This window comes from Trachinotus anak, unplaced genomic scaffold (genome assembly GCF_046630095.1).
Source record: "Trachinotus anak isolate AG129_WGS33_773 ecotype Australia unplaced genomic scaffold, CSIRO_AGI_Tana_v1 ptg000002l, whole genome shotgun sequence".
In the NCBI taxonomy this organism is placed as follows: Eukaryota; Metazoa; Chordata; class Actinopteri; order Carangiformes; family Carangidae; genus Trachinotus; species Trachinotus anak.
Window position 1 is genome coordinate 19,735,928 of NW_027273853.1, and position 27,964 is coordinate 19,763,891.

Genomic DNA, 27,964 nt, shown 5'->3' on the forward strand with positions numbered 1-27,964 from the left:
AAGACAAATAGAATGCTAGTCAGAATCGCTGAATAAATTCTGGTTTTAATTTATTTCAGGTTAGCATACTCCCCAGTGACTAAACTTGGCCTTTAGTGTCCTTGCATCATCAAAGGCGAACATCCCCCACAGATGTAACCACAATCACACACTCCACTGGTCAGAGAGAGAGCATTAGACATCCTCAGCCACATGACTGTATTATAAAGGGCGATGAATGGGAACATGGGGCTCTCTTGAGCAAGGTGTGAGACAATGCAAATTCACACTTTGGCTCATTTGAAAGCGCCACTAATTATCTATTGCACATATGTTCCCAGCAATAACATCTTGTTCCTCATTGCACCCTTATAAAAATAATACACACACTGTACCTTTTTAACTGGCTATCTGTCTTTCAGGAAAGGATTGGCCTGAGTTTCTCGTGACCGAAGCCCACATTACAACTCTTCAGCCAACAGTCACCCTCCCTGGGGAGCACAAGGACGCCTCCTAAACTCAGCTCATTCCTCATCCTGCCGCACAGAGTGTGTGGACAGAGGCCAGGCACGGTAGAGACGGGGCAAAACATAGGGATGCACACAGACGAGGCCGACTGAGGAATGTGCTTCTGAACATTATGTCTGTTCTTCTAAAAGGGAAGAGCTGTTGGAAACTGTAGGAAACTCAGAGCTCTGAAGAACACAGCCCGAACAATATGACCCGCTTCTTACCCACACATGGTGACAGGGGCTGAAGTTGGCCACACATTTGCGTGTGTGTGTGTGTGCCTGTGTGCAGGTGTATGTGTGTATCAGACTGTGTTGGGGAGTATTTAATTACAGCAGGGAGCATCTGGCCTCCCCTCCAGCCTGCAGCAGGGTTGTAGTGTGCGTCCTTTGTGTTCCGGATGCAGAACATCCTCGATCAAAACTTAGACATGGCCACAGCTCTACTCGCCGGCGAGAAGCTGAAGGAGCTGATCCTGCCGGGCTCCTCTCAGGATGAGAAGGGCGGGGCACTGGCCGGCCTCATGGTGCAGCTCAAATTGGAGCTGCCCTTTGATCGTGTTGTTACTATAGGGACGGTCATCATCCCCATCCTGCTGGTCACCCTCGTCTTCACCAGGAACTTTGCAGGTGAGATGCTCGGCCACTAGAGGGGGTTCATTGTCAAAGCTGGAGTCTAAGTTATAGCAGTGCTCTTCATGTCAGGTTTTGGAATATACACATACAGTCTGACACCACTTTACCTCCACCCCAAGACTCACTATCTAAAAGATATGGGTAAGCTGCAAGGTGCATTTGTGTCTTTTGTGACAGACAGTGATAAAAAGGAGTTTAAGTAGGAGATTAGGTGGGGAAGGAAAAGGAGCAGTGAATTGTTGGAGCAGACAGAGAGCTAGAAAGGGCTGAACAGCGAGGAAGACATACTGGAGATACGAGGTGATGGACTGTTGGGAGGGGGAAGGGAAGGGTTTTTGGTTAGAAGGGAGAGAGGAAACGATGGATGGGAGGGATGTTAGTTCATTGCTGAGTCAGAATCTCTGCAGAGCAGCATTTAACCAGCTGGGACCAAGTGTTTAACTTTAGCAGCAGAAAGATGTGGGCGTTTTGATAACTTCTCGGGTATTCACCCACTGGTGTATTTTTGGAAGGATATTTCGGAACTGCAAAATAAAAACGTTAAACCACAATGACCTGCCCTCTTTAACTATGACAAAGTAAGGTCACTGTGCATATTCTCCTTATTACCAGTAAGATAAAAGAATAAATGCTGAGTTTAATAATGAGTTAGACTTATACTCAATGGACACAGAACTGATAAAGAGCAACTTTGACAGGAAGGAGTGCTCTCACTTCCTGTGTCTGTGCCAGGCAGAGGAGTGTCGTCATAGAGACGCAGCACTTTGTGCTGAACAGATGAATGATTCTGAAAGATTCTCAGAGAGATGGAAGTAATTCAAACGAAACTGAGAACAGAAAGATTCAAGATACTTTCTACAAAAATAAATGTGAATACATCTTTGCAAGTTGCATCCCTCGACATTTACATAAGTAAACATGAAGTAATGAATTGAACTGTCCTACCTTAACCACTTATTCGGAAGTGAAATGAAAGCCTGTATTAAAGGTACTACCAAATCTGTTGCACTATACAGAAGCGCTGAATGGTTTACCTATACTCAGTGTAGTTGTGTCCTCCTCAGTGCAATGGATATTTCAGGCACGTTTACCTTCCTCAACCCTGAAATAAGTGGTTTAGATAAAATTGTTAAAGCTGTCACTGGCACAACTGGAGTATTGTGTCTTTCAGAGTTTTCATATTGTCAGATATTACTAATGAGACTGGACAAAAAATAAGGCCCAGGATGTAGAACTGCAATATTCTTCTTTCAGCTAGTAAACTAAAACTATATTATGAGGTATAATGATCCGACTTGTGAAAGTAATGTTTGGACTGATGCTTTCTGTCTGTACTTTCCTCAGAGGAGTCTATATACTGTTACACACCACACAACTTCACCAGAGACCAGGCACTGTATGCAAGAGGCTACTGCTGGACAGAGCTGCGTGATGCTGTACCTGGTGTGGAGCCTCATCTCTGGCCTTCACTATTTGAACACAAGTTCCTGCCCTACGCCCTGCTGGCCTTTGCTGGAATCATGTACATTCCTGCTTTGGGCTGGGAGTTCCTCGCCTCTACACGGCTCACTTCAGAGCTCAACTTCCTGCTTCAAGAGATTGACAACTGCTATCATCGAGCTGCTGAGGGCCGAGCCCCGAAGATCGAGAAGCAGATCCAATCCAAAGGACCTGGCATAACCGAGCGAGAGAGGAGGGAGATCATAGAGAATGCGGAGAAGGAGAAGAGCCCTGAGCAGAACCTGTTTGAGAAATACTTAGAGAGACGAGGCCAAAGTAACTTTCTGGCTAAGCTTTACCTGGCACGTCACCTGGCTATTATCTGCCTCAGTTCCATCCCTATTTCCTACCTGAGCGCCTACTATGCCCGCCAAAGGCAGAATGAATTCACCTGCGCGCTGGGTGAGCCTCCAGACATTAGCAGCTATTCGGAGCTAAAGCTCAGGGTCAACTGTAAGCTGCCTGCTGTGCAGCTGCAGCGCATCATGGCAGCAGTAGACATAGCTCTGCTCTGCACCATGAACCTCATCATCCTGGTTAATTTGCTGCATTTGTTTGTGGTGCGCAAGTCCAATTTTGTATTTGACAAACTGCATAAAGTTGGTATTAAAACGCGGCGCCGCTGGCAGAAGTCTCAGTTCTGTGATATCAACATCCTGGCCATGTTTTGCAACGAGAACAGGGACCACATCAAGTCGCTCAACCGGCTAGACTTCATCACTAACGAAAGTGACCTCATGTATGACAATGTGGTCAGGCAGCTGTTGGCTGCGCTTGCACAGTCCAACCATGATGCTACACCCACTGTGAGGGACTCTGGGATACAAACACTCGATCCTAATATGGATCCCTCTGATCTCAGGGTGGGAGAGATGGCTGGGGAGCCGTTAGTCATCAAACGGCCCCGCAAGAAGATTAAATGGATCCCATCCTCAAATCCTCTTCCTCAGCCTTTTAAGGTATGGTGGTTGCCCATCAGCAATTTCTATGTTGTAACTCATCATTATTCTTTCAGAAAAAAACATCAGTGACTACAGAAGTGAAGCAGGATCCAACCATCCTTTAGAAACAGAATAATACTTGTTCCCTGCAGCATAGACAGTTCATATCAACATGGACTTAGGACACCGGGCTTCCAAAAGTTGTAGAGCACTTGAATGCTGCTTTAATTGTTGCCCTTGGCTACCTGATCAATAGTTTAAGCTGTGATATAATGACCCACTTCTGTGTTTTCTATCCTTTGTTAAGGAACCCCTAACCCTGACACGTCTGGAAAATAACACCAAGCCTGAAAAACCCAAACCGCTCCGACGAAAAACAGTGGCAGACAGCTTCATTGCACCACTTCTGGACAGCAAGAGCACACAACATCCATCAACAAAAGGTATGGAGTTCTACGAACAGAAAGTCTGTGACATGTTAAGAAACACATTTCAAATTAAAGCTGCTTTAGCCCCCCCCAGATATCAAGAGTGTCTTTTAGCTCATTGTATTGGTTTACGGTCTGCACATTTATTCTATGGATCCACTTTTACCGCTTTCATCAGCATCCTGTCAGGCAGCAATTTTCAGCTCCCATAAACCCATATACACTATCTGAGCACAACAAAACAGCGCACGGGCGAATTTAGCAACCAGCTAATGAACCAAATAATCTTAATATGGTATTAACTTACAGCTTTTTTCTGCTTCCTCCAAGAGGCCAGAAAATCAATTAATGCATTTTTAAGTGCAGTTTCTGCTTCTTATTTTGTAGATTTAAGTGGGATAGAGAAAAAGCACGCTCGCAACTTCTCTCTGGATGTTCACCCTTACATGCTGACCATTCGTAAACCCAAGGTGGAGGCCACAATCACAGAACCTCTACCCTCAGAGCACAACTTGGATACAGTCTACCTTGAAGGAACACACACTATTGTTCATGTGTCTGGTGCAATTACAGGTAGGCCTCCTCTTTCTTTATTGTTAGGCTACACCTGGTAGCTAGAATGAGTTGGCCTTAAAACAATATCAGAGATGGTTTTTTTTGTTTGTTTGTTTGTTTTTGTGCTGTTTTCTTTTGAAACTTTCACTTTCTTTTTCTCTCTTCTCATACCCTGTCCGGTATTTCCCTCTTGACTCCTCAGAGACTAAGGTTTGCTCTCCAGAATCAACCAACACTACCTTTTCTACAGTCACTCTGCCCACCACTACTTATGTAAATGGCGTAAATGGCGTAAATGGTGTAAATGGTGTAAATGGTGTGAGCCCCAACCCACCATCCAGTGAGGATCCACTCAGTCCCAAGCCCTCCCCACCTCCAGGGGAGCCTCTTGCCCAGGCGGAAAACCCAGCGTCTCAGCCACCACCCCTGACCAGAGCCCCCACACACCAGCTGCTGAGTATACATCATACTCTCTTTGAGGAGGAGGGGGATGAAGAAAGCCGTAGAGACAGACTGGCAGAGAGACCAGGGGAGCTCATCGCCGCTGGAGAATGTTGAAGAAGGAGAAGAAGAGGAATGCCCCCCCCCACCTACACAACACAACACTCTCTGCACATGACCACCGTGTCAATCCCTTCCTCCTATCAACAGCCACCTCTTCTCTTTGAATTAACTCATACATTTCTGTGATGGGTGGACTGGGCTAACTGATGAGCAGATTTGGGACAGTGAGAAACGGCTATGGTTGTGAAAAAAAAAACAAAAAAAAAGGAAAATTTGAACTTTTAGATGGGAAAATTATCCAGAAAGGATAAATATGACAAAAATTGTGTATTTGATAGTGTTGACCAGAGTGTTACTGTAGGAAATGATGTCACATTCATGTCTCAGGATGACTGTGTACAGCTTACCACCCTCCAATGAAACCAGCAGTGATATAACTCAACAGGGTGCTACAGTGCATGGTCGAACAACTATGTCAATAAGGCGTAAAGGCGGGATGAAGAGCAAAGAGAGATGAGTGAGCTTTCTTAAAAAAAAAAGAAAAAAAAAAGACAGACACCTTAGAAATGCATATTTGCAAAGAGGACTGCATTATGGCTTCAAACAAAATGTATTTTAACACATATGATAACGCTTAAGTCCCTTTATCCCAATAGCCAAGTAGAAAGGTAGCTCACGCAATACAGGTGTTGAGATCTGCACAATTAATATGCAAAAGATCACAATATATTTGTGGCAATAATGTATGCGCTTAAAGCATCATATTTCACATGTATAGACACTGTATATTACTCAGTGTTTTGTGGGGTGTTTTAAATATAACACGTTTCATGGCTTTATCATTGCGATTTCACCATTGATTAGGAACCTGTATTAAGATCTTGACTCAACTATATTTGCACGTCATTAATAATAGGGAAATTGGCAGATTTTATGAAGGAACAACAGACTCTACAATGAAAGTGTGGCTTTGTGGGACGACGTGAAATACCAGTACTGCTCAGAGAAGCCGTCAGATGTTTTTAATCGGTACTAGTTATCTTTTGAAACCTAGTAAAAAAGGCAGTTATGTGAGTGTTTTCTTCCTAAAGACTTTAATATCCCTTCATCGTGATGAGTGGAGCTGGACTCACTGGTGAAGTATTTGACTTCTGTGTTCTGCTGGCTTCTTGTGGGAGTGCTGTGACGTGAGATGAAAGAAGCGATGAGTAGATTTTGAATCATTCCTTACTGGAAGGTTTGTGACACGATGACAAAGCTTTTGATGGTCATCTGCAGGCCCGAGACGATCTAAATTTGTTTTTCAGTTGTTGTGCCCTGTCTCACATTGTGCTAACACTCGCTCGACCGGCAAAAAACTCATGAAGAAATAAATAGTTAGAATAGTTTGTCTGTTATTTGTTGTAAAACCAAGCATATAGGGTTTGTTAGCACTTTTCACAGGGAACAAGTGAGTGGACAAGGGGATGGGTGCCTACCACAACCTCTGCTTATGCATTTCTTGCAGCTGCACACATGGTTACACATGGAACTTCAATAAAAAGGAACTGTCTGCACTGACTGACACTCCAAAATGACATCTACTGTAGAAGACATTAGTGCTGTGGTCAGGGGCCAACCTACACTATGGGTGGACCTACATATACTATACTCACCTTCTGGGGCATTTCAGTAAACACATACTTCAAGACTTGTAGTGGGAAACAGCATTTTTCCTACTTCAGCATCCAAATATCCTTAGTTTTTGTGATAATCCATGTCATTGCCATGATACCGGGTGGCTCAAAATCCCCTTTTTAGACTACTCAAGCACACAAAATGCATCCAAAAGCACTTTAAGACTAGTAGCACGAGTGTGTGTATGAGCATGTTATATGTTGTAACACAGCTCTGCTTATAACTAATTTTCTGTGTAGATTTTCACATTAAGGCTGTTGGAGAGATAAATCTCCGATAGAGTTAATGCTAGTGAAAATGTGGAGAAGACAGTCCAGACTTTGATTGTAATGTGTAAAATGTTATAATGAAAACAAATTAAAAACTTTTTCTTTATAAAAGAACAAATGTCCGCGTCCCTACAATCAATGACTACATGTACCAGAATGCACCGCTGCTGTCAGACGAGCACTGCACTGGCGAAGAGCAGCACAGTGACAGACGGGCTCACTTGCTCAGTAAGTCAAAGATATTCATTTGTGAACAACTAACTTGTATATACCAAAATACGTTATATTTGTGAATGGTTGTATTTGTTGTGTAATTGTCCCATTTCAACGTTTATATTTGACTAAATTCTTACCGGAGCTGCTAGCCTGTGTTAGCTTTAGTTAGCAGTTACCGTCATCGGGTTGCTAGCCAGACCGATGGGCTCTCGGTAAACCCTCAGTGTTTAGCAGTCCCGTACTTTGAAGTAACATTAGCTAGCTTGTAGACCTGCCCCCGGCAAGTCACTTCTTCTTCAGCTGTGCAAGCCTCTTGTGCAGCTAACCTTCAGTTCGTAAGGATGGCCTCGGCGGAGACAACGTTACCTCTTTGATTTCCTGTCATGAATCAGCGACAGCGATCACTTTACCCGGTAACGTTACTGCGTTTTAAACGTTAGCTGCGTTTAGACAAGTCAGCGCCCAGGTAAAGCAACGTCAGCAGTCAGTAACGTTGCACCGCTGCTAGTTGTTGTCGTTGAGCAGCTCACTGTGTGTGAACCGCAGACTGCATGGTGTGAACGGATATCTTCATTCTGCTCTCTATCACACACAGCTTTCAGTGCTTTAAACATGGACCAAGACAACAATTCAGAGGTTTGTAAAAGACACACGTACTTGTATTTGTGTGTGTGAGTGAGAGAGAGTGAGAAAGAGAGAGAGAGAGCTTGTATGTTTAAGAATGATGTAGTCTGTGTAAGAACACGTTATTCTTTTGTTAACTTGTTTGAGTTTCTTTGCAAACCCTTGCTCTGAGCAGTTACTCAATTGTGTGTAATCAAACCATCTTTCTTAACCCAGCTAGACTTGGACAGAAGTAATCTCCTTAATCTGGCGCCTCCTGTCTAAAATATTGTTTGCTGTTTTGATGTGTCACAGGATGAGTCAGTCGGGCCATCAGAAGAGGAACTTCCATGCCTACCTCCAGGGCTCTGTAAGCTTTTGTGTATTTTCTTAATTCAGTGTGTTGGCTGTACTTCATCAGAGAGGTGGTGTAATACCTGTTTGCAGGTATTACACCACCACCAGCAGCAGCAGCTGTTTGCCCTTTTATTGTCTCTGTTTTGTCTCTGTCTCTGCAGAATTTTATTAATAATATGTATTCATCTTTTTACAACTTATGTCTGGATAGTTTATAAATCTTTTATTGTCTTTTTATTTTATAAAACTGTTTATTGCAGCAGTAAACCAATCATGGTACAATAATAAAAGTCTTACAATTTCTATTCTCTGTATAATACTAGATTTGTCCTAAGATTTTGTCAAGTTTTTTAAATGTCATGTAGCGCTACTGTCTAGATTATCACTCACCTTAAGAATGCAGTTTTTCCTGATGCAAATGCATGTGCTACCAGTTTTGTTGCTGTCTTCAGTATTAGCCACAGAATTAGTTTGCACTTTTTCCAGACTTGTCTCAAGTTTATTTAAAAGCTGTGACTTAACTCTTTAGCAACAATTCAGCCTGTGTGAAGCCTATATTGCTGTGAAACTGGCTGGGATGTAAATTTGCAGAAACCGTAGCTGGTGTATTTAAGAAAATGTAAAATAATACAACAGACACTATACTTTTCCTGTTGTATTTTTCTGTTTCTCTTGTTCCTGTCTAGCCGATGGTGAAGCAATGGAGCTGCTTTGGCAATTGCGAACTCAGCGTCGCCAGTCGTCTCCTGAGCTCCCAGAGACAGTCACCCGTCTTACTGCCCCTGATGGTAGCATCTTATACCTGGTGGGCACTGCGCACTTCAGCGACAGCAGCAAAAAGGACGTGGCCACGGTGAGCCAATGAGGATTTACAGCGCAAAATGCTATTTACACCCTTTTAAGATGTGATATGCTCTGAGTTGTCAGTGAAATAACAGAGTAATTCTATGAATGTCGAGAAGTGCTATAGAGTAGCACTGTGAAGTGACAATGAGTTGCGTGTATATACTGTAATTTGGTTGGCATTTCTATTTCGCCAAGCTGTTGTTGTCTTTCTTCCAAATTGATTGTTTTGTCTGTACTTCCTCCGTCACTGCTCATTTTCCATTTGACTCTCTCTGATTCTGCCTCTTATCTTATATACCCACTGCTCTTTGTCTTCCTAACACAGACGATCCGCGCTGTGCAACCAGACGTGGTGGTTGTGGAGCTGTGCCAGTACAGGGTGTCTATGTTGAAGATGGACGAGAATACACTGTTGAGGGAAGCCAAAGACATCAACCTGGAGAAGGTTCAGCATGCCATCAAACAGGTCAGGCTCTCAGAAAGGTGGAGAATGGTGGTGGTGGTGTGAAAAAGGAGCAAGGGTGAATCAAATGGAGAGACAGAGGGAAAAGAGAGAGAGAGAGAGGTAGAGAGGAAGTGAAACAAAGATGATGAGATTAAAGTACATTCTGAAAAACGCAGAAATGCACTCACTGTTAATGGAGAAATGAATACCAATGATGTATGTTGCACAAGCAGGACTAAGTGTGAGTAAAGAGCTTTAACCCTTTTCTGCATTTGTGCGTTTTGTCTTCTTGGTTTTCCAAAACTACATTAATGTAAGTGCCTGAAACTAAAGCTCTTGTGCTGTCGCCAGGATATTTAAATAATGACCACTGTTTCTCTGTGAATGCTTATTTCTGCCCTCTGTGTTTGTCAGAATGGGCTGATGTCTGGCCTGATGCAGATCCTCCTGCTCAAAGTTTCAGCTCACATCACAGAGCAACTGGGCATGGCTCCTGGAGGAGAGTTTAGGGAGGCTTTCAAGGAGGTAAATCATACACAAAAAAACATTAAGAAAGCAGATGATCATTTTTTGTGTTTGTTTCTTTTTATGTTATTCTCTTTTTGAGTCTTGATGGTTTTCCTCCCACACAGGCTGGGCGGGTGCCGTTCTGTAAATTTCACCTTGGGGACAGGCCAATCCCTGTGACGTTCAAGAGAGCTATTGCTGCCCTCAGTCTGTGGCAGAAGGCCCGCCTAGCCTGGGGTCTTTGTTTTCTGTCAGACCCAATAAGGTATAAACTCTTCTGAATAAGCTTTTGTCACCCAGTATCAGGAGATAGTCTTTATCAGTCTATTATCAGATGTTGCCGCTGTTTAACTAGATATCAGTGGATTTGGAAATTTGAGGAAATTATCGTAGTAGAATACAAAACATTTTGGTTTGAGGAAAAAAAACACAAAAAAGTGCAGCTACAATAAATGTGTGAGCTAAAGTGGTATCTCTGTGTTCTCTTTAGAACTTGTGAATATATGCCCGCACATTTTTTCCAGAGCACATGCAATTCTGACAATTTTTTTTAAACTGCCAGCGTCTGTGATCTGAATGGAAACTTTCTGCATAACGTGCTTGAGTGTCCATCTTCTGACGTCTTAGATAGTATGCAACTGTTGTATTCTTTGCAACCTTCAGTATCCTATAATCCATTGCATTGCAGTCCATTGTTTGATTCGTGCAGGAGATTCATACTGTACATGAAGGGATCAGTTCAAACAATGATATACTTGTACCCCTGCAGATACATTTTGCTCATTTAAACAAATTTAATGGTTAAAATTATTTTTAAAATAATTTCAGCTAAAAAGAAACGTTGTGTACATATCGCATAAAACCTTTACACAATGGATGCTTACAAATATTTCAAAAACATAGATGCAAAATGTAACGTTTTAAAAAAAAAAACCCTTCCAGATCTTATCAAGACTTTCACATGTCTACTGTTCCTCTTTCTTCACTGTGCAATGTCATAACCAACAGAAAACAAAATGTTCTCCATCATATGTGAGCGCCCGCTGACTGAGTAAGGTTGTGTTGTCATGTTTCAGTAAAGAGGACGTAGAGAAGTGCAAACAGAAGGACCTGCTGGAACAGACCATGTCAGAGATGATCGGCGAGTTTCCTGCTCTCCACCAGACCATCGTAGCTGAAAGAGACATCTACCTCACGCACACGCTCCGCCAGGCTACACGCTGTGTGGAGGCCCCCCCTAATGCCCAGAGTGCGTATTACACTGTTCAATAAGCTAATAGCCACATCTTCCTTTTTTTTTCCCTATCCTGTACATCATCAAATAGATATCAGGTTTTTAGCTCCCCAATTGTCTTATTTTTCTTGTACATTATGTGCATGTTTTGATACATGTATATAATATAATATAATATTATTAAAATAAAATAATATAGTAATAAATTGCTTAGAATTTAAGATGAAATGATTTGGATTTTATTTTACTTTTTAAATCTAGTGTTGGACAGCATTCCTTTGCTTGGTACAGTTCTTGTCTTCCTTGCAAGACATGTCAGCCTACTGTGTATAGCTATCATCACATTTGTTGCGAGATTGTTGCGTAATTAATAGATCAGTAATGTGGTTTGAATTCTACAGAGAGTGTCAGTGGAAATGCTGAGTCATGTTTAATAAGCAAAGGGTGACATTTAAAACAATATTTCACAGAAACAGTGGGAGCCTTTTTCACTCTTTTTTTCATTAACTTAAAAAGCTACATTTGTATTCATTGTCAACCTGCAGCAATTCATGCTCATTGAATCATACTGGACTTTGTCAGCAGTGCTTTTGTTTGACATAATTTCTACATTTAAATTCTACACTTAATGAAAGTGATAATTAAAATTTTATAAATGTTAAAGTGGGGACTTGCTCACTCTTACCTGAGGTTACAAAGATGATAATGTAATTATAAATAATATAAGGTTGTAGCAGTGTAGATTGTTAATGTAAAACATGTTCTACTGTTTTGCAGAAGTGCCTGCTGTGGTGGTGGGAGTCGTAGGGATGGGTCACGTCCCTGGCATAGAAAAAAACTGGGAGAAGCAGCTCAACATTAATGAAATCATGAGGTATGTTTATCTTGTTGTTTTGACACCATGCATTATGGATATTCAGTTCTAGAAATTTACTATAATTATGTTTGCTTTGACAATTGCAACAGCTGCTCCATGTGTGTGTCTGTCTCTTCCTCAGTGTTGCACCTCCCTCACGTTTTGGCTGGGTGTTGCGCACAGTCATCAAAGGTGTCATGATGGGAATGCTGGGATATGCCTGCTACCGTGCTGGAGGGACTTTAGGTAGAGCCCTACTGTCTTTACCTGCTGTCCAATCAGTGCTGGAGATTCTGCGGCCACCCCCTGCTTGACCCCACTGGTCTTCTCTAAGCCATCAGTGACATGACCTTTGATTTATGAAAACAATGCATCTATCACCAGTGGCCTTAAAAACAGGAGGTGAGGATGGAGGAAAGGGTTCACCAGCCCACATGATGAACTAACATGGACCTGGGAGGGGGGGGTTAGAGCCTCCCACCTTGTTTTGATGTCCCTGTAGAAGCAGCAGGGCCGTACTGCCAAAGAAACCGTGACAGTACTCTTTCTTTTCTTTCTTATTTCGTGCAAATCCTGCATTTTGTAAGGTTTACAAATGCCAATTATTCCTTTTGAATAGATGTAGTACATTTTCCCCACTATTCCTTTTAATGACTTAGACACAGAGATTTTATTTGACAGGTATCATCAGCACCTATCTTCAGTCACCTGCCCTGATATGACTGAGCGACTTTGTGAGAGGCACATTTTTCTAAAGCTGTCTCCTTATTCCTTCCTTCTGTCATGTGCCAGCCAGCATTTTTTTTTTTTTTGGTAACTGGCACATTTCAGGTCCAGCACTTTAGAAGAGACTGGTGGACTCTTGCACTGTGCATGCAGTCTATGGAGGGGACAAGAAAGTAAAATATCAATTCAGTGAGAACTGCAATAAAGAAATTGGAGAAATTTAATCTAGGAAGTCTATAAAAACCTTCACTTTTTATAGTTGGTGCATAGAGTGACTTGATGTAAATGTCAAAAAGTGTCAAGAATTGGAATGGTTGACCATCATTTTCTTAACTGTTAAAAAAACATACTGCTTAAAATGCATATTCTTCAAAACTCACCTACAGGATAAGCATAAGACAAAATTGACTTATTCCATATGTGCATGGTACATCAACGAACAAGTGCCTCATATTGCAGCTGTAAGGGCTAGTGGTTAACTAAATGGAATGGCAAAAATGTGTGTTATATGCATCTTACAGATACTACAACCAAATGGTCAGTGCAACTTTGTAAGAATCTGTCCTTTTATTGATATGAGATATGGTAGACAAACTTTATAAATGATGTTGCCCTAAATATAGACATCTGTCTACATTTGTGTTGTCTTGGTTTCAACTGAAATGTTACCATGCCCCCTACATTTTATAGGCACTCATATATACTCAACAGAGACCTGACGCAGGACAAGCTTAAATGTGCCTCAGGATGAGAAACAGATCAGTTATGTGATTTATATATTGATTGTACCTCCAATATGAGGCACCTTCATCTTCGGGCTTTAACTGGCTAAATCTCTTAGTAAGTAAAGGTTTCATACTTGACACAGAATTATGCATCATACACAGAAAGCCATCACTAAAAACCTTCAAATGAGAACATCTGACATTCAGCACACCAGCTGTTTGTACTTTTATGATATATGCATTATCTCTTCCCAGTCTGGTTGTAAAATGGCAACAGGGATTGATTGAAGAGATGACAAAAATTGTTTTTCATGATTTCTCATGAAGGGAAATTGGCTTGTTTCGACCACTAGGAAGGAAACTGGTCAGAGTTGGGAGGTAAAGCCTTACATTGCTGTCACTGCTGCCTTTGACCCTGAGAATGCCTCTTCTGCTGAGGCTTGTTATTACCAACAATCACCTGGATCCACAGTACAGAGTAAAAAGTGGCAAGATGACATCCCTGGAACTTATATGGGAGATGTCCCAGTAAATTGGATAATTATGTGGTTGCAAAGTGATAAACCAACATAGATTTCCAGGTTTTCCCAATCCTAATTTTAAGTCTTTTTTTTTTTTTTTTTTTTTACAGTACATTATTTAGACGTATTTATGAGATTTCTGAAATGATCCAGTGAGTAAATATGGGACTTGAGTAATTGAAGCAGTATCATTTCATCTTACAAACATAATTAGACCACTTGCAAACTAACCACACATTAAACTAACTCAGATAATCTGTCTTCCAACTCATGAATTCATTTTCTTAGTATATAAGAATAGTGAAAACGCACACGACAGATGTAGTCAAGTCTCTATGTCCCTCAGCAGTATAATGCAGTCAAATTTAAACATGTCTTTCTCCTTCCTACAGTTTAATGTACTGTACATATGAGAATTGCCAAGAAAACTTTGTGAATGCCTGTAATCTGTTGTAAGATTTGTTTCCCCATACCCTTATGTTGTATTGTTGCTGTTACAAACCAAACTGTCATGAATTATAAAAGCATTTTAAGTAAAGATGAACTATATTTGCCTCAAAGATGTTATTTTCTTCTTGTTGCTTGTAAATTGCAAATATTTTAATTGACACACTCACATAGTGATAAGCTTTATATTGGAAAGACATTTTTTAGAATATATAGTATAGTATTCTATACCGCTAAATACTACGAATTATTATCTTATTCCGTTATGATTCTATTAAATCATATAAATCTTACTATGTCATTTTGACATTAGTTTTTCAGCCTGTGTAGTTTCGTCTTTGCTGTTTGTTTCCGCTCGGACAAATATTAACGTCACACCGTCAGTCTCGCAAACATCCGCTCTGCCTTGCAGGATTATGAAAGCATGATTAGTGACCACTGTGTAACTGCGCCACTGAATAAAAGCAGACCCATGGCCCTGGTTGGATGGCTTATTTAGGACCTCGGCTGGGACCGTCGCGAATCTTCCTACCGGGTGTTTCCGTGTTCAGGCTCCTGAGCTCGGTCGGGATGGACGACATGGGTCTGGCTATGAGTCGTTCTCCGCTGGAGCGGCTCGATTTTGACAACGTCGCCCTCAGGAAACTTCCCCTGGACCCGTCCGAGGAGCCGGGGGTGCGGCAGGTGAAAGGAGCGTGTTTCTCCCGGGTGAAGCCGCAGCCGCTGACCAAGCCACGGTTCGTGGCTGTGTCTCACGAAGCCCTGGCGCTGCTGGGGCTCAACGGGGAGGAGGTCATGGACGATCCGCTCGGTCCAGAGTATCTTAGCGGCTCCAAAGTGATGCCTGGATCCGAGCCCGCCGCGCACTGCTACTGCGGCCACCAGTTCGGACAGTTCGCCGGGCAGCTTGGCGACGGGGCGGCCTGCTACCTGGGGGAGGTGAAGATGCCACCCGGCCAGGATCCCGAACTGCTGCGGGAGAATCCGAGTGGCCGGTGGGAGATTCAGGTGAAGGGAGCGGGACTGACTCCTTATTCAAGGTACAAGGGGTTGTTTTTGTATCAGCTTGTATTGTGTTATTAAGGTGGGACTCACCAGATGTCAAAAATCTTAAACTCATTTTATGAAGTGAGAGATGTATACGTGAAAAAAGGACTTTGATTCCTTTTTAACAGCCACAAAGATCATCTAAAGGAGCAGACACATTTTAAAGCAAATCCGTTTTGACATTTTATTTGTGGGAATTCCAACTCTACTTGAATAATTAGGAAAATGCACCTATACTGTGTCCTTCTCTCCTCCATAGACAAGCTGATGGCCGTAAGGTCCTGCGCTCCAGTATAAGAGAGTTCCTGTGCAGCGAAGCAATGTTCTTTCTGGGTGTGCCCACCACCAGAGCAGGCTCTGTAGTGACCTCTGACAGCAGGGTCATTCGGGATGTGTACTACAGTGGACACCCTCGCCATGAGAGATGCTCTGTGGTCCTCCGCATCGCTCCCACCTTCCTCAGGTGAGTGCACGTTGGCCCTATTTCATCCATCAAGGATGCCTGAGCTCCTCGAGATATATATGTAAGAGTGCTTTGTCTTAACTGCGCTCATTTTGTGCAGGTTTGGATCCTTTGAAATCTTCAAGCAGGCAGACGAGCTCACAGGCCGTCAGGGTCCCAGCTATGGACGTGATGAGATCCGAGGTCAGATGATGGATTATGTCATTGAGATGTTTTACCCTGAGATCCAGCAGAATTACTCAGACCGAGTGGAGAGGAACGTGGCTTTCTTCAGAGAGGTCAGAGCACCCGAGTGACAATCTCTTCCACCTGTCGACATGCAAATCTCAGCCCCTGACACAGCAATTACTGTAAGGTTTACTCAAATCAGCATGTAGCTGACTCAAGGCGCTGACATTTTAGTTTGAAGCCAAGAACATTTGGATCCTCTTATCCTGTTAAGCTGCTGTAAATGGTTCAGTGACCACATGTGCTGAGTCACTGTGCCCTCTGCTTTGTATGAGATTGAGATATTAAGAGATCTGGAGACAGACCTTTGACATTTTCCTCATCTACTTAGACAGAAATCATATTATTCATTCTCCCCAGGGATTGTTTTCATATCCAGATATTCTTGGACATACGGTGCATTCAGAAGGGATTCAGACTGCTTCACCTTTCACATTGTGTTATGTTGAAGCCTTATGCTAAAATTAATGTGATTTTTCACTTTTTCCTTTTTAATAACTTTGCAAAAATGCATAAAAGTCTTTTCACTTTGTCATAATGAGGGAAAAAATGAATTTAAATGATTTTATCACAAGTCTGCAAGATAGCAAACTGTGAAAAAAGTGAATGCACTGTGTAGTTGAACATGCTGTAATGCGAGATCATGTCTTCTCCCTGTTTACAGGTGATGGTTCGTACAGCTCAACTCGTGGCACAGTGGCAGTGTGTAGGTTTCTGTCATGGAGTCCTGAACACAGACAACATGAGCATCCTGGGACTCACGCTAGACTATGGTCCATATGGCTTTATGGACAGGTCAGACATTTGGAACATGTTTGTGACTTTATGATTCTGTATGGTGATTTTATACATATAATCATAATACACATGTTCTAGGGATGAGGCATCCATCACACATTAGAATATAGAAATCAACTTTCCTTATCTCTCTCAGGTTTGATCCGGATTTCATTTGCAACGCCTCCGATAACTCCGGCCGTTACTCCTACCAGGCTCAGCCGGCTATCTGCAGGTGGAACCTGGTAAAGCTAGCGGAGGCTCTTGCTCCAGAGCTGCCACCAGACCGGGCTGAGGCTGTTATGGATGAGTACCTAGATCTGTATAACAGCTTCTACCTAAAGAACATGAGGAAAAAACTGGGCTTGTTGAAGAAGGAGGAGCCTGAGGATGAAATTCTGATCACTGAGCTGCTGCAGGCCATGCACAACACAGGTGGGACTGGAGTTAAAGAGCATTATACTGCCTAGCAACAGAGACCAATGAGAGAGCATTTAATCTAGTTTGGTGATATAATTTGTACATACAGTACTGCAGATAAAACAAGAGAAATATTTTAAGTAGCCACCTACTACACCGTTATTGTAACCTCTTCTGTCCTGTTCCCGCAGGTGCTGACTTCACAAACACCTTCCGCAGCTTGAGTCAGATTTCCTGTCCCGCTGAGGGAGAAGGTGAAGGAGAAGAGGAGCTTGTGAAAAAAGCCACAGAGCTCCTACTGGAACAGTGTGCCTCCCTAGAGGAGCTCAAGGCCGCCAACAAACCGACTATGGATCCACGGTGAGTGATACGTTTTTAGAGCGACAAGAGAAGATAAGTCAGTGGGTTAAACACGTTGCAGTAATCTGATTATTCCCCACTGATGATGATGGTAGTTCCAGTCCATTTTAGAAGGGTCTGTGAAAACATGAAACCCAGTTTAGTGTCACAGCAAGCTATGGCCAACAGATTGCCAGTGAAATTGATTGACAGAATACAGTGTCTTGAAAATTAAATGCTAAAATAGTATTAATTGCTTTTGATATTCTTGGTCCCCGGAAGATGAATCCTAGTGATCTCAGTGACCCCCCTGACTTTTCCTTTAGTGCCACCATTTGTTCCAAACCTCCACTTCAACAGAAGGACTGTGGGTTGATTGTGACATCTTATACTGGAGCACCAGAGCTTCAGTGTTTGTGTTCGTGTGCTGAGGAGTCTTTTACTGCCACCCTCAGGACAAAGTTGGCATTTTCTTGCCCACTTCATGAAAAGATACTTTCAGTGTTACATTCACACTGTCCAAACCTCGTTTTGTTTGGTGTGTCACATTTCAGCTTCTCTGTGTCACTATTGCCGCTTTATGTGATAGTCTTGTTTGACACCTTGCACACTCATTTGGAGTCAAGTCTGACATCAGACTGGGTCAGAACAGTAATGTTGCAGTTAGTTACGGTCTTTCACTTCATTGAAACACTAGTAATAACAGCTGTCACACCCACTCTGATGTCTTTCTGTTCTATTTTCAAAATGGGATTTGAAAGAGTTTGATTTTATAAAATGCTACTGAAAGTCAGCTGTAACCTGACTGCCTGTCAAGGTCATGATTTTTCAATAGAAACAATGCTAGAGAAAATACAACATTTTATTACCCGTCAATGTGGTCCAGTGATGTGTGCTGTATAATACTGTGAGGACTTGTAATTACGTCTGGTCCTGTTGCATTGGAAGCTGTAGAGGGAAAATCTGATGGTCAACTAAACTAGATGTAAACATGAATTTTAGAGTCATCAGAATAACACATTTGAATGCTTTATCTGATTTCCTGCCTAACCTAATCTGTACGTGTAAACACAGTCAGTGTAGCTGAACGTGCCATAAAGATAATCATGTCTGTCTTTACCTCATTTCCACCACAAAGTATCTAACAAAGATAAAACCTGGATTGTCTGCGCTGGCAGCTCTGCTCCTCTGCTTTCTCCAACATGCCAATAACAGTTGTAACTGTTATGATTCCTGTCTGCTGTTGACAGTGAGCTGGCGATGCTGCTCTCGATGGCTCAGAGCAACCCAGCGCTGTTCCAGATGATCTCAGACAGGATGACAATAGCGAGGCAATTAGACAAACTCAGCAGACTGAAAGACCTGATGGAGACCAGCCAGGAAGAGCTGAAAGCCAAACAGGCTGAGGAGTGGACCAGCTGGATCGCACGCTATAGGTGAGATAGAGGGAGAAAGAAATGATGATGTAAAACAAGAGCAGAGGGTGAGAAACTACATGGACCGGATGAGAGGTTGTTTTTTTTTTTTTTTTTTTTTTGGTGGATGGTGATGGGTGGATGTGTGACTGATAAAGAGGTCAGACAGAGAGAGGGAGAAGGAAATGAGTTGTTGAGTTTGACATTGTTCCATTACTGTGACTCTCTGAGTGTTTTCTGTTATCGTTTCTGCAGGAAGCGTCTGACCCGTGAGCTGGAGGGCCAGAGCGATGTGCAGGCTGTGCAAGAGGAGAGGGTGACGGTGATGGACAGCACCAACCCTCGTGTGGTTCTCAGGAACTACATTGCCCAGAATGCAATAGAGGCGGCTGAGAATGGAGACTTTTCTGAGGTCAGGCTCGGATTCGCTGTCACACTCAGACCGTAGGGCACCTGTGTGACAAAAATCAATATACCTTAACCTGAAAAGCATTAGGAGTGATTTCAAAGTTGACCTTATGATGCACTTCAATTACACCCATTTCCTTTTATCTCTCTTCAGCTTTAGCGTTTCAATTTCAGCTCTCACTTCCTCTCTGTGCTGCAGGTCCAGCGGGTCCTCAAGGTTCTGGAGAAACCATTTTCTTCCCAGCCAGGTCTGGAGCTTCCTGCGTGGGTTGGCAGAGGCGGTGCAACCGAACAGGGAGAGAGGGACGAGGGAGAGGAGCAACAGCAAGAGGCTGCATCTACGTCCACAGCCACAGCCAGGAGTCCTGTTCCCTATGACAGCAAGCCCCCTGCTTGGGCCCATGAAATCTGTGTCACATGATCTTCGTAGTAACTTCCCTGATTTTTAACTTGCCTGCCTAAAATGACAAGAGAGTTCACTGACCTTTAATTCACATTTTTTACCTTTATGCCCCCCTCCCCCAACCAGTCACTGTGGAACTCTCTGTTACTTTGGCAGGCAGCATCAGGGAAGTTAGTGTGAGGCACAACACACCACAGGCTACCTAGCTGATACAAAGCAGGCAGGGAATGAGTTGAGTTTGGTAGTACAAGCTTTTGACCATGTGTGAAATGGGTTTTGATCATAGGTTTCTTCTGATGGCTTGACATTTCTGCTTAAAACAGGACATTGTAATGTACTTCATATTTCATTTGTTGAATTTGCTGGGTCACCCTTAAATCCATAGGTGGATTTTTTGTGGATTCCCCCCTAAATGCATTAAGTGAAAGAAAACAGTTGGAATTTTATACCAAAGTGCACACAACTGCAGCTTATGAAATACATTTAGAGGCATTTTTATTTCTTGTGACTTTTTGACTTTACAAAAAAAACAAAAAAAGACTCTCAACTTGTTCCCTGTCTGTTTTGTGTTTTGTTAGATATTAATGACGACTCAGACAACAAGTCCAACAGTGACCTGCCTGACTCTGATAAACTGTGGGGTGTTGCCTCTATATATACCAAATAATGTGTGAGTGTGAGTGTGTGAGAGAGAGAGAGAGAGAGAGAGAGAGAGAGAGAGATGATCTTTTAGGCACATTTGTGGGTGAGAGGGAATGATTGCACTTGATCCAATGAGCCGCAGAAGATAGACACGCACAATATATTCTCCTATAACAGAAAACACTGTATTCTGTATTCTGCCACTGTTATAGCAGCGCTTCATACGCACAGAACCACAAACCACGTATTATCTATTATGTTCAGTAAGCATAGAAACTACAGGTGAAAAAAAATGGGAACAGCATGTTTGACTATTTTAGTTTGACTGTAACCATGCAAACACCATAGAGGAAGTTTACTACTAATGGTATGACAAATGGGATGCTATCAATCAAACATTCATACCCATTCATGAATTTGTTTGAACTATGGTGCCGAAACAGCATTGATTATAACTCACTTCTGCTTGAACAAATGACAGAAATGAGGTGACATTAAATTATATTTTGTTTGTTTGAGTTTTATATTTGCTTAATAAACGAAAAATAAGTTTGAGCTCTTCCTCAGTTAGCCTTAACCTATCCTAATAAACTGAGCAGTGATTACACATTGTGTCTTTTCTTTGTGCCAAATACACACCTGCCTTTTTTATTTTAAGAGCTGAACGCCTCCTCATGTGTGTGTGTGTGTGTCATAACATATGTGATTGATGGTGCCATTCTGCCACTGGATCACTGATGCACACGAATGTGTAAAACCTGTTGTACTTGTATAAATGTCACACTATCTAAACTTTCCAGTGTGTCAATATGACCGTTTCCTTGTTCTGTTTCCTGGGCGCACAACGCAGCCTACTATTGGTCTAACCACATAGTTGTGTTTGTGTTCACCTCTGGGCGTCAGTAACGCTCATGTCCCAGCAAGCCCCAAACTCTTGTTTACCCTACCCCTGAGCTAAGTATAAGGGCGCAGCGCTGATGAGTATGACCTAGAGTGGGTGTAACTAAGCCAGGGCGCTCAGCAGCCTTTTAAGTTACCATCCAAATTGTGCGCACTTGCCAACACATTTCTAAGGCGTACTGTCAGCCCGTAGTCTCGCGTTTCTCGCATTCCAGCCCCCCTTTCACCTTTAATTGTAGGCCTTCAGCAGGAGTGGCTTTCGGTGACCTCAGGCTGCGCCCTAAGCGGCTGACACGCAGGGCTGACACGCAGAGCTGCGCAATGATCGAGGGTGAACGCATAGGTGGGATCTGGGACAATGGGTGTGTAGCGACCGCGGACAAAACAAAACGGCCAAAGAAGAACCAATCCTAGACTTAATTCGTTTCAATAATTAAGATGTCTAAGCGAGTCAGACCCGGCTATTACCGCCAAGAAGTCAACAAAACCTCCTGGGAAGTGCCGGAGCGGTACCGGGATCTGAGGCAGGTGGGGACCGGGGCGTACGGGACGGTATGGTAAGTGAAAACTGCCCCACTGGGCGAAGCTTTACCACAGATCGCACTGCGGGATCATGTGGAGCACGGTAACAAAGGAGAGCGACGGAGCAGATGGTGACTTACGGGCGGCCGCACTGTGCCACACTCAAACAAAAGGAAAAGTATCTGCGCTCCGCTGAACGCATGCTGCTCCACTTCCTGATATGATGGAGACACTTGCGCCGATAACTCCACCTCACCTCAGTCATCCTCACCTCTCTAGTCGTCCCTGGGATTATTAAATCATAAAGAACGCACAAGGGTTGGTGGGTTAAAAAAAAACAAACAAAAAAACAAAACAAAAACAAAGCTGCGCTCACCCAGGTTTACTGATACCCTGCACGAGAAGCTGCCTTCAGGCACCTTGTGCGTCTCGCAGCATGCGGCCCTTTGTTATCAATGATTGACTGTGTGGGCGGTTACTGAACTGAACAGACTCCCTGAATGCAACTTAACAACACTTGAACAACTCTGAAAAAATAGTGATCGGACACAAGCTGGAGCTGGAGCCGCCTGCTACATGCAGGGATCACAGCTGGTTGTAGCAGATGAGGGGAAGAGACGGGCCGGGGGGGGGGGGGGGGGGGGGGGGGGGGGGGGCTGTGTGTGTGTGTGTGTGTGTGTGTGTGTGTGTGTGGCCACAGGTTTGATCTTATAGTGAAATTCCTGACCAGATTATAGGAAAGTACAGCTTTAGTTATGTACTAAGAGTTAATCAGACGATGAGACTAATAGATAAGATCAAAGGGAAGTTCCTGGATTAGATTATTATTATTTCCTCATACTGCTCATGTTTCAGATCAATTTGTGTTCTTTAGGAGGTATTATATGTTTTGTCTCACACTCTCTGATGTGTTCTTGCCCTCAGCTCAGCAGTAGACTCCCGAACAGGAGCCAAAGTGGCAATCAAGAAGCTGTACCGACCTTTCCAGTCTGAGCTCTTTGCAAAACGGGCCTATAGGGAGCTGAGGCTTCTCAAACACATGAAGCATGAGAATGTAAGACACAAGTTAATCGCTGCACGATCATCTTTTTTATTAGTTCTGACAAGAATGAATCAGGCCACTCAGTCTTCATTTGCATATGAAATAAGGAAGTGAGAAGATATCTGTGTTAAAAGTGACCTATGGGACAAAAGTTTACGTCCTCCTGGGTGATAGATATCTCTGTCCGATGCAGGTGATTGGGCTGTTAGACGTGTTTACTGCTGACCTCTCCCTGGACCGATTCCACGATTTGTAAGTGCCTTTTATGCCTCTGCCAATACTGTGGGACTGTATTACCCTGTATTACAATTCTACACCAAGTTTCAAAGCAGCAGACAGTTGTAAAGTGTCCATGGCCATGGTGTTTTCTTCTTCTTGAAGTTATCTGGTGATGCCATTCATGGGGACAGATCTGGGGAAGCTGATGAAGATGCAGAGACTGTCCGAAGAAAAAATTCAGTATTTGGTTTATCAGATCCTCAAAGGGCTTAAGGTGGAGAACTCTGCTTTCATCATGTATTGTGGACAATTTATTACTTCAGTTTATTTGTTCTGTTGATTAAATTCCTGTTTTATTCCTTTATTGCAGTACATTCATTCAGCTGGTATAATTCACAGGGTAAGTTGTCTTTCATATATATGTTTATATACAGTACACTTCCACCATGTATGTAAGATAAAGTTTCATACATTCCTATCTAATGAGAAAAGGGAGTCGGTGTTTCTTATGCAAATTTATACCCTCCTCATTTTATTAGACTGTTAGGACTGGAGTTTACTTTTTCTCTCACTTGCTTCCTACAGACTCAGTGTCAAAATCACACTTAGTCTTTTCATGTCAACTTTTGCAGGACCTCAAACCAGGAAATCTGGCCATCAACCAGGACTGTGAGCTCAAGGTACAGCTGCACACCCTGATAACCCAAACAAACACAACCCACAGCCTGCCTTAATTGTTAAATACTTTATTTACGGTGTTCCAATCAAAAATGGGCAACCTGTGAATGTACAATCATCAATGCACTGCCCAGAATTGTGTTGCCAATTCTACACTTTTAGGCAAGTCCTTAAAGACATATCACCAGATTTGCTACTTCACTATGACCTAGGTGTAAATGTTGCTGTGTCTGACTTTAGTGTGTTTCCAATCATGTTCTGTCAGATTTTGGATTTTGGTTTGGCGCGGCAGGCAGACAGTGAGATGACGGGGTATGTGGTGACTCGCTGGTACAGAGCCCCAGAGGTCATCCTGAGCTGGATGCACTACACTCAGACTGGTAATTTAGAGCTAATTACAGGGGAAAAAATCTCTTTCATACTGTCATGTTCACTGCTCCCTATCAGCACTGAATGCTCCTGTTATTTTATGATAGAGTGTGGACTTGATGTTTTATCGTACTTACGTGCTCCTAGGCTTAGGCTGCCTCAGCTATGATTTACTGCATTTCCCAGAATGACCTTTTAAACCTCAAGAAAACAGGCTGGAACTTGTTGCTTTCTTACTTTTTCCAAAAATGTCTTGCGCAAGTCTTGTGGTTGTAGAACATTCTGGTTTATTGAGGCCACAGTCAGTAGAGACATTAGTGCTTATTTCTCTACTGTGACAGATTTAATAATAAGTATATTATATACTGTATATATATCATACACGTCTTTTAAAGACACTCAAAGACACCTTACATACAACTGCACAAAATCAGAGAGGGTGGAGGGAGTTCTATAGGGTGGGGGCAGAGATGGAGATGGAGATGAGACCTGTCTTTTCAGGTTCATTGTTTGTTTCTCTGGGGTTTAAAAGCAGGTTTGAATCAGCTCAGTGAAGGTTTCATGCTGAGGTGTGATGTTTGAGGAGATTCCTATCTTTACATTTGTGAATGATGAGTCTAGAACACAGCTGAAAGCTCCACTGTAGCTTCATTGTAACTACACTGGAAAAAACACCTCATGAATATGAAATTGGCCCAGAAATACATTTAAAAACTGCTGGGCTATTGTAAGCACCTGGGTTCAGTGGAGACAGAAGGTAATGATATGTATCATCCACTAGGTGGTGATCTCTTAACACTTTAGATAAACACTTTGAGAGTTCTTTCGTTTTATGCTGTAGATCACTGGCCTACCATATCATGCTGTTGTGACCTCTTTAGAATATTTCGGGGTCTGACGTGTGGTGTTTATCAGCTGTCTATCAATTTCTGTCTCTTCCACAGTGGACATTTGGTCTGCTGGCTGCATCATGGCGGAAATGCTACAAGGAAAACCTCTTTTTAAAGGCAGTGACCGTATCCTTTTATCTTCCTGACCTTTTCCATCGACATTTTCAGAACCACCAAAGAGTGGAGTGCAGAAACACTGTAATTCTTCCATGAATCTATTTGAAAGAATTATCCTGTGAATCTGAATCATTTTTGAACCTTGACCCCTGTTCATCAGACCTAGATCAGCTGACTGAGATCATGAAAATTACAGGAACGCCAGCTCAGGAATTTATATCAAAACTGGAATCTGAAGATGTGAGTGCAGACCATGCAATTCATACAAGAACTTAAAGATACATTCCCTGGTTTTACTGTACGTCCCAGTTGTGCCCCCAAATCTTCCAAAGTTCAGGAAATTGAGGCACAATTTGGCTCTAAGACAAAACCATTATGTATATTTTTTATATATATATATATATATATATATATATATATATATCAACATAATGATTTATTCTAGATTCAATGTATTGATTCCTTCTCTTAGGCCAAAAGCTACATCAGAAGTCTTCCAAAAGTGGAAAAGAAAGACCTTCAGAAGGTGTTTTCCACAACTAATCCACAAGGTATGACACGCCCAGCCTTTTAATTCTGCCTATTATGAATTTGAAAGTCAAACTCTGATTTTATTTGCTGCTTCCACTCTTTCCTCACTCTGTTTTTCCTCCTCAGCCGTATCTGTGCTGGAGCGCATGTTATTGCTGGACCCGCAGAGCAGGGTAACCGCTGCAGAGGCTCTCACGCTGCCATACTTCACAGAGTTCAGAGAACCAGAGGAGGAGACGGAAGCACAGCCATACGACCACTCGCTAGACAACACAGACCTGCCGCTGGACCAGTGGAAACGTAAGAATGAAGGGGAAGGGGCTGTTAGACTGACTATGTTGCAACCTGCAACGTAAACAAAAAGATCAGTAAATGATGCTGATATAAAGGATGGGGGGCAAAGGGGAAAGGAGGAATGCAATATGAGCTGTTATGTTTTATCAATCACTGTCCTGCTGTGCTTCTTTCTTTAGGTCACACCTTCACAGAGATCTTGACCTTCAAACCGGTTGTGCCAGAATCCAAGGAAACCTCACTGTAAAACACAAAGAGATTGCTGTGCAGCCTGGGACCAGAACAAATTAACATGTCTTTTTTGTCTTGAGCTCAAGTGGCTAAACTCTTTGATCACAAGGCTTAATGAACGCCCATGGACTCCATTCTCTTTTAAGTGCAAGCTACTGTGTTTTTGATGACCTCCCAGTTATGGATTTGTTGCTTTTGTTGTAAAATTCAGCATGATTTTGGTCCAGTAGCTTGCTTCTCGAGTTTAGTATTAGACCTTTTCAGCACTTCCTTCAGTGCTGAAGATGCTACGCTAGCTCACTTACACATAACTGATGTAAGTCAGGTAATACTATTTTTAAATATTTAACTAAGTAATCAATGTCAATACATTTAAAATAGGTTGAGTTCAATTTAAATTTCAGTCTGAATGGTACATATATGTTGTTGTAGCATTTCATCAAATACATTACTCCTTACCAGTTGGTATTAAATACAAATGTAGAAATGACGGTAGACACATCTGACTTTAGAGAAAGGATAAATTCTTGAAGACTCCTGGTGACATACCTTGTTGGATTTCCAAGAGTCATTTCTATTTGTGGTAAAACCATAATTTTAAGGTAATAGATATAGAAAATACGTGCTTTATTTTGTGAGATAATTTTCCTGTCAGTGAGTAAATGTCCTTAAAACAAATTTGATTAGATTTTTTTGGAATGTCCTTGTGTGTGTGTGTCTGTCTGTGTGTGTGTGTGTGTGTGTGTGTGTGTGTGTGTCTGTGTGTGTAGTCTACATGTCTGTTGTGACCATGTCATTCCTCCCAGTGGCCTTAATGATAACGACATAATACTGTGGAGCCGTATGAAATCCATCCCAGCAGGGTATGCACAAACATTCACATATTCATTTTGAACCAAAAACACGTTACATAAATCTGATTATGATGTTTTTTTGAAACAGACAGTTGCACAAAAAACATTCTCATATTGATTTGTGAATTGATATGAATTAATAATTAAACACCACTCCTGTATTTTTATTATTAAAGATTGTCTTTGAAAATGATGCACATGCATATGTTGTTTTTTTCCCCCCTTTTTTCCTACAAACAAATCCGTAGTTTAGTAGTCCAAGGTCAAAGTCACAGATCAAAGTCAGGGTCTGATGATACTTTTTGATTTTGTAACATTGTATTCTAATTGGTTGATTTGTAGCTCTTTTCTGATTTGTTGGTATCTAGCTCTATTCTGTTTGGTTGAATCTTAGTTGTATTCTGATTCTGATTCTGATTGATTTGTAGCTCTATCTGACTGACTCAGATTGATTCCTGCAGAGATGTCCATTAAGTTCCTGATAGAAGCACAATTACAGGCATGTCCTTACTAGATATAATGAACCAGAACAATTCGATACCTCGATAAACAGTTCATCAGTGTATCCCATTCCCGTGAACACAATCTCCCAGTAACACCTTGAGGGAATTTCTTCAAATTTGGCACAAACATTCACGTGGACTCAAGGGTGAGCTGATTAGATTTTATTGTCAAAGGTCAAGCTCGTTGTGAC

At 42.3% G+C, this 27,964-nt stretch overlaps 4 protein-coding genes across 5 annotated transcripts; all 4 read left to right on the plus strand.

The window, feature by feature from the left end:
• Nucleotides 1–895: 895 nt before the first annotated feature.
• On the plus strand, nucleotides 896–5,260 carry panx2 (pannexin 2). The gene is made up of 5 exons (XM_071504612.1): nucleotides 896–1,118; nucleotides 2,469–3,583; nucleotides 3,873–4,008; nucleotides 4,381–4,566; nucleotides 4,751–5,260. Exons 1-5 carry the CDS (start codon nucleotides 920–922, stop codon nucleotides 5,104–5,106), a joined length of 1,992 nt encoding a protein of 663 aa, XP_071360713.1. The 5' UTR covers nucleotides 896–919; the 3' UTR covers nucleotides 5,107–5,260.
• A 1,869-nt stretch (nucleotides 5,261–7,129) lies between these two features.
• Nucleotides 7,130–14,594, plus strand: trabd (TraB domain containing). Of its 2 annotated transcripts, none has more exons than XM_071504582.1 (10): nucleotides 7,130–7,226; nucleotides 7,810–7,850; nucleotides 8,133–8,187; nucleotides 8,861–9,027; nucleotides 9,346–9,486; nucleotides 9,880–9,990; nucleotides 10,098–10,237; nucleotides 11,049–11,221; nucleotides 11,984–12,080; nucleotides 12,205–14,594. In XM_071504582.1, exons 1-10 carry the CDS (start codon nucleotides 7,145–7,147, stop codon nucleotides 12,374–12,376), a joined length of 1,179 nt encoding a protein of 392 aa, XP_071360683.1. In that variant the 5' UTR covers nucleotides 7,130–7,144; the 3' UTR covers nucleotides 12,377–14,594. The 2 variants fall into 2 exon arrangements, with proteins under 2 accessions (XP_071360683.1, XP_071360690.1); XM_071504589.1 differs by lacking the exon at nucleotides 7,130–7,226 and adding an exon at nucleotides 7,546–7,627 and having other exon boundaries at nucleotides 12,205–13,424.
• Nucleotides 14,595–14,852: 258 nt separating this feature from the next.
• On the plus strand, nucleotides 14,853–21,230 carry selenoo1 (selenoprotein O1). The gene is made up of 9 exons (XM_071504569.1): nucleotides 14,853–15,521; nucleotides 15,788–15,991; nucleotides 16,092–16,269; nucleotides 16,884–17,014; nucleotides 17,154–17,431; nucleotides 17,608–17,776; nucleotides 19,006–19,191; nucleotides 19,426–19,582; nucleotides 19,778–21,230. The coding sequence occupies exons 1-9, from the start codon at nucleotides 14,968–14,970 to the stop codon at nucleotides 20,006–20,008; spliced, it is 2,088 nt and encodes a 695-aa protein (XP_071360670.1). The 5' UTR covers nucleotides 14,853–14,967; the 3' UTR covers nucleotides 20,009–21,230.
• A 405-nt stretch (nucleotides 21,231–21,635) lies between these two features.
• On the plus strand, nucleotides 21,636–27,463 carry mapk12a (mitogen-activated protein kinase 12a). The gene is made up of 12 exons (XM_071504599.1): nucleotides 21,636–22,080; nucleotides 22,970–23,099; nucleotides 23,281–23,339; nucleotides 23,469–23,580; nucleotides 23,677–23,706; nucleotides 23,939–23,986; nucleotides 24,250–24,364; nucleotides 25,298–25,369; nucleotides 25,521–25,600; nucleotides 25,833–25,911; nucleotides 26,018–26,191; nucleotides 26,365–27,463. Exons 1-12 carry the CDS (start codon nucleotides 21,962–21,964, stop codon nucleotides 26,430–26,432), a joined length of 1,086 nt encoding a protein of 361 aa, XP_071360700.1. The 5' UTR covers nucleotides 21,636–21,961; the 3' UTR covers nucleotides 26,433–27,463.
• The last annotated feature ends 501 nt before the right edge of the window (nucleotides 27,464–27,964 follow it).

Bases quoted from the DNA above. Each gene is read 5' to 3' on its own strand.
- panx2 (XM_071504612.1), top strand. From the start codon at position 920: ATGGCCACAGCTCTACTCGCCGGCGAGAAGCTGAAGGAGCTGATCCTG. The intron at 1,119-2,468 runs GTGAGATGCTCG...TACTTTCCTCAG, and splicing joins CTTCACCAGGAACTTTGCAG to AGGAGTCTATATACTGTTAC. The intron at 3,584-3,872 runs GTATGGTGGTTG...TCCTTTGTTAAG, and splicing joins CTCTTCCTCAGCCTTTTAAG to GAACCCCTAACCCTGACACG.
- trabd (XM_071504582.1), top strand. From the start codon at position 7,145: ATGTACCAGAATGCACCGCTGCTGTCAGACGAGCACTGCACTGGCGAA. The intron at 9,028-9,345 runs GTGAGCCAATGA...TTCCTAACACAG, and splicing joins GCAAAAAGGACGTGGCCACG to ACGATCCGCGCTGTGCAACC. The intron at 11,222-11,983 runs GTGCGTATTACA...ACTGTTTTGCAG, and splicing joins GGCCCCCCCTAATGCCCAGA to AAGTGCCTGCTGTGGTGGTG.
- mapk12a (XM_071504599.1), top strand. From the start codon at position 21,962: ATGTCTAAGCGAGTCAGACCCGGCTATTACCGCCAAGAAGTCAACAAA. The intron at 23,707-23,938 runs GTAAGTTGTCTT...CAACTTTTGCAG, and splicing joins CAGCTGGTATAATTCACAGG to GACCTCAAACCAGGAAATCT. The intron at 25,912-26,017 runs GTATGACACGCC...TTTCCTCCTCAG, and splicing joins TTCCACAACTAATCCACAAG to CCGTATCTGTGCTGGAGCGC.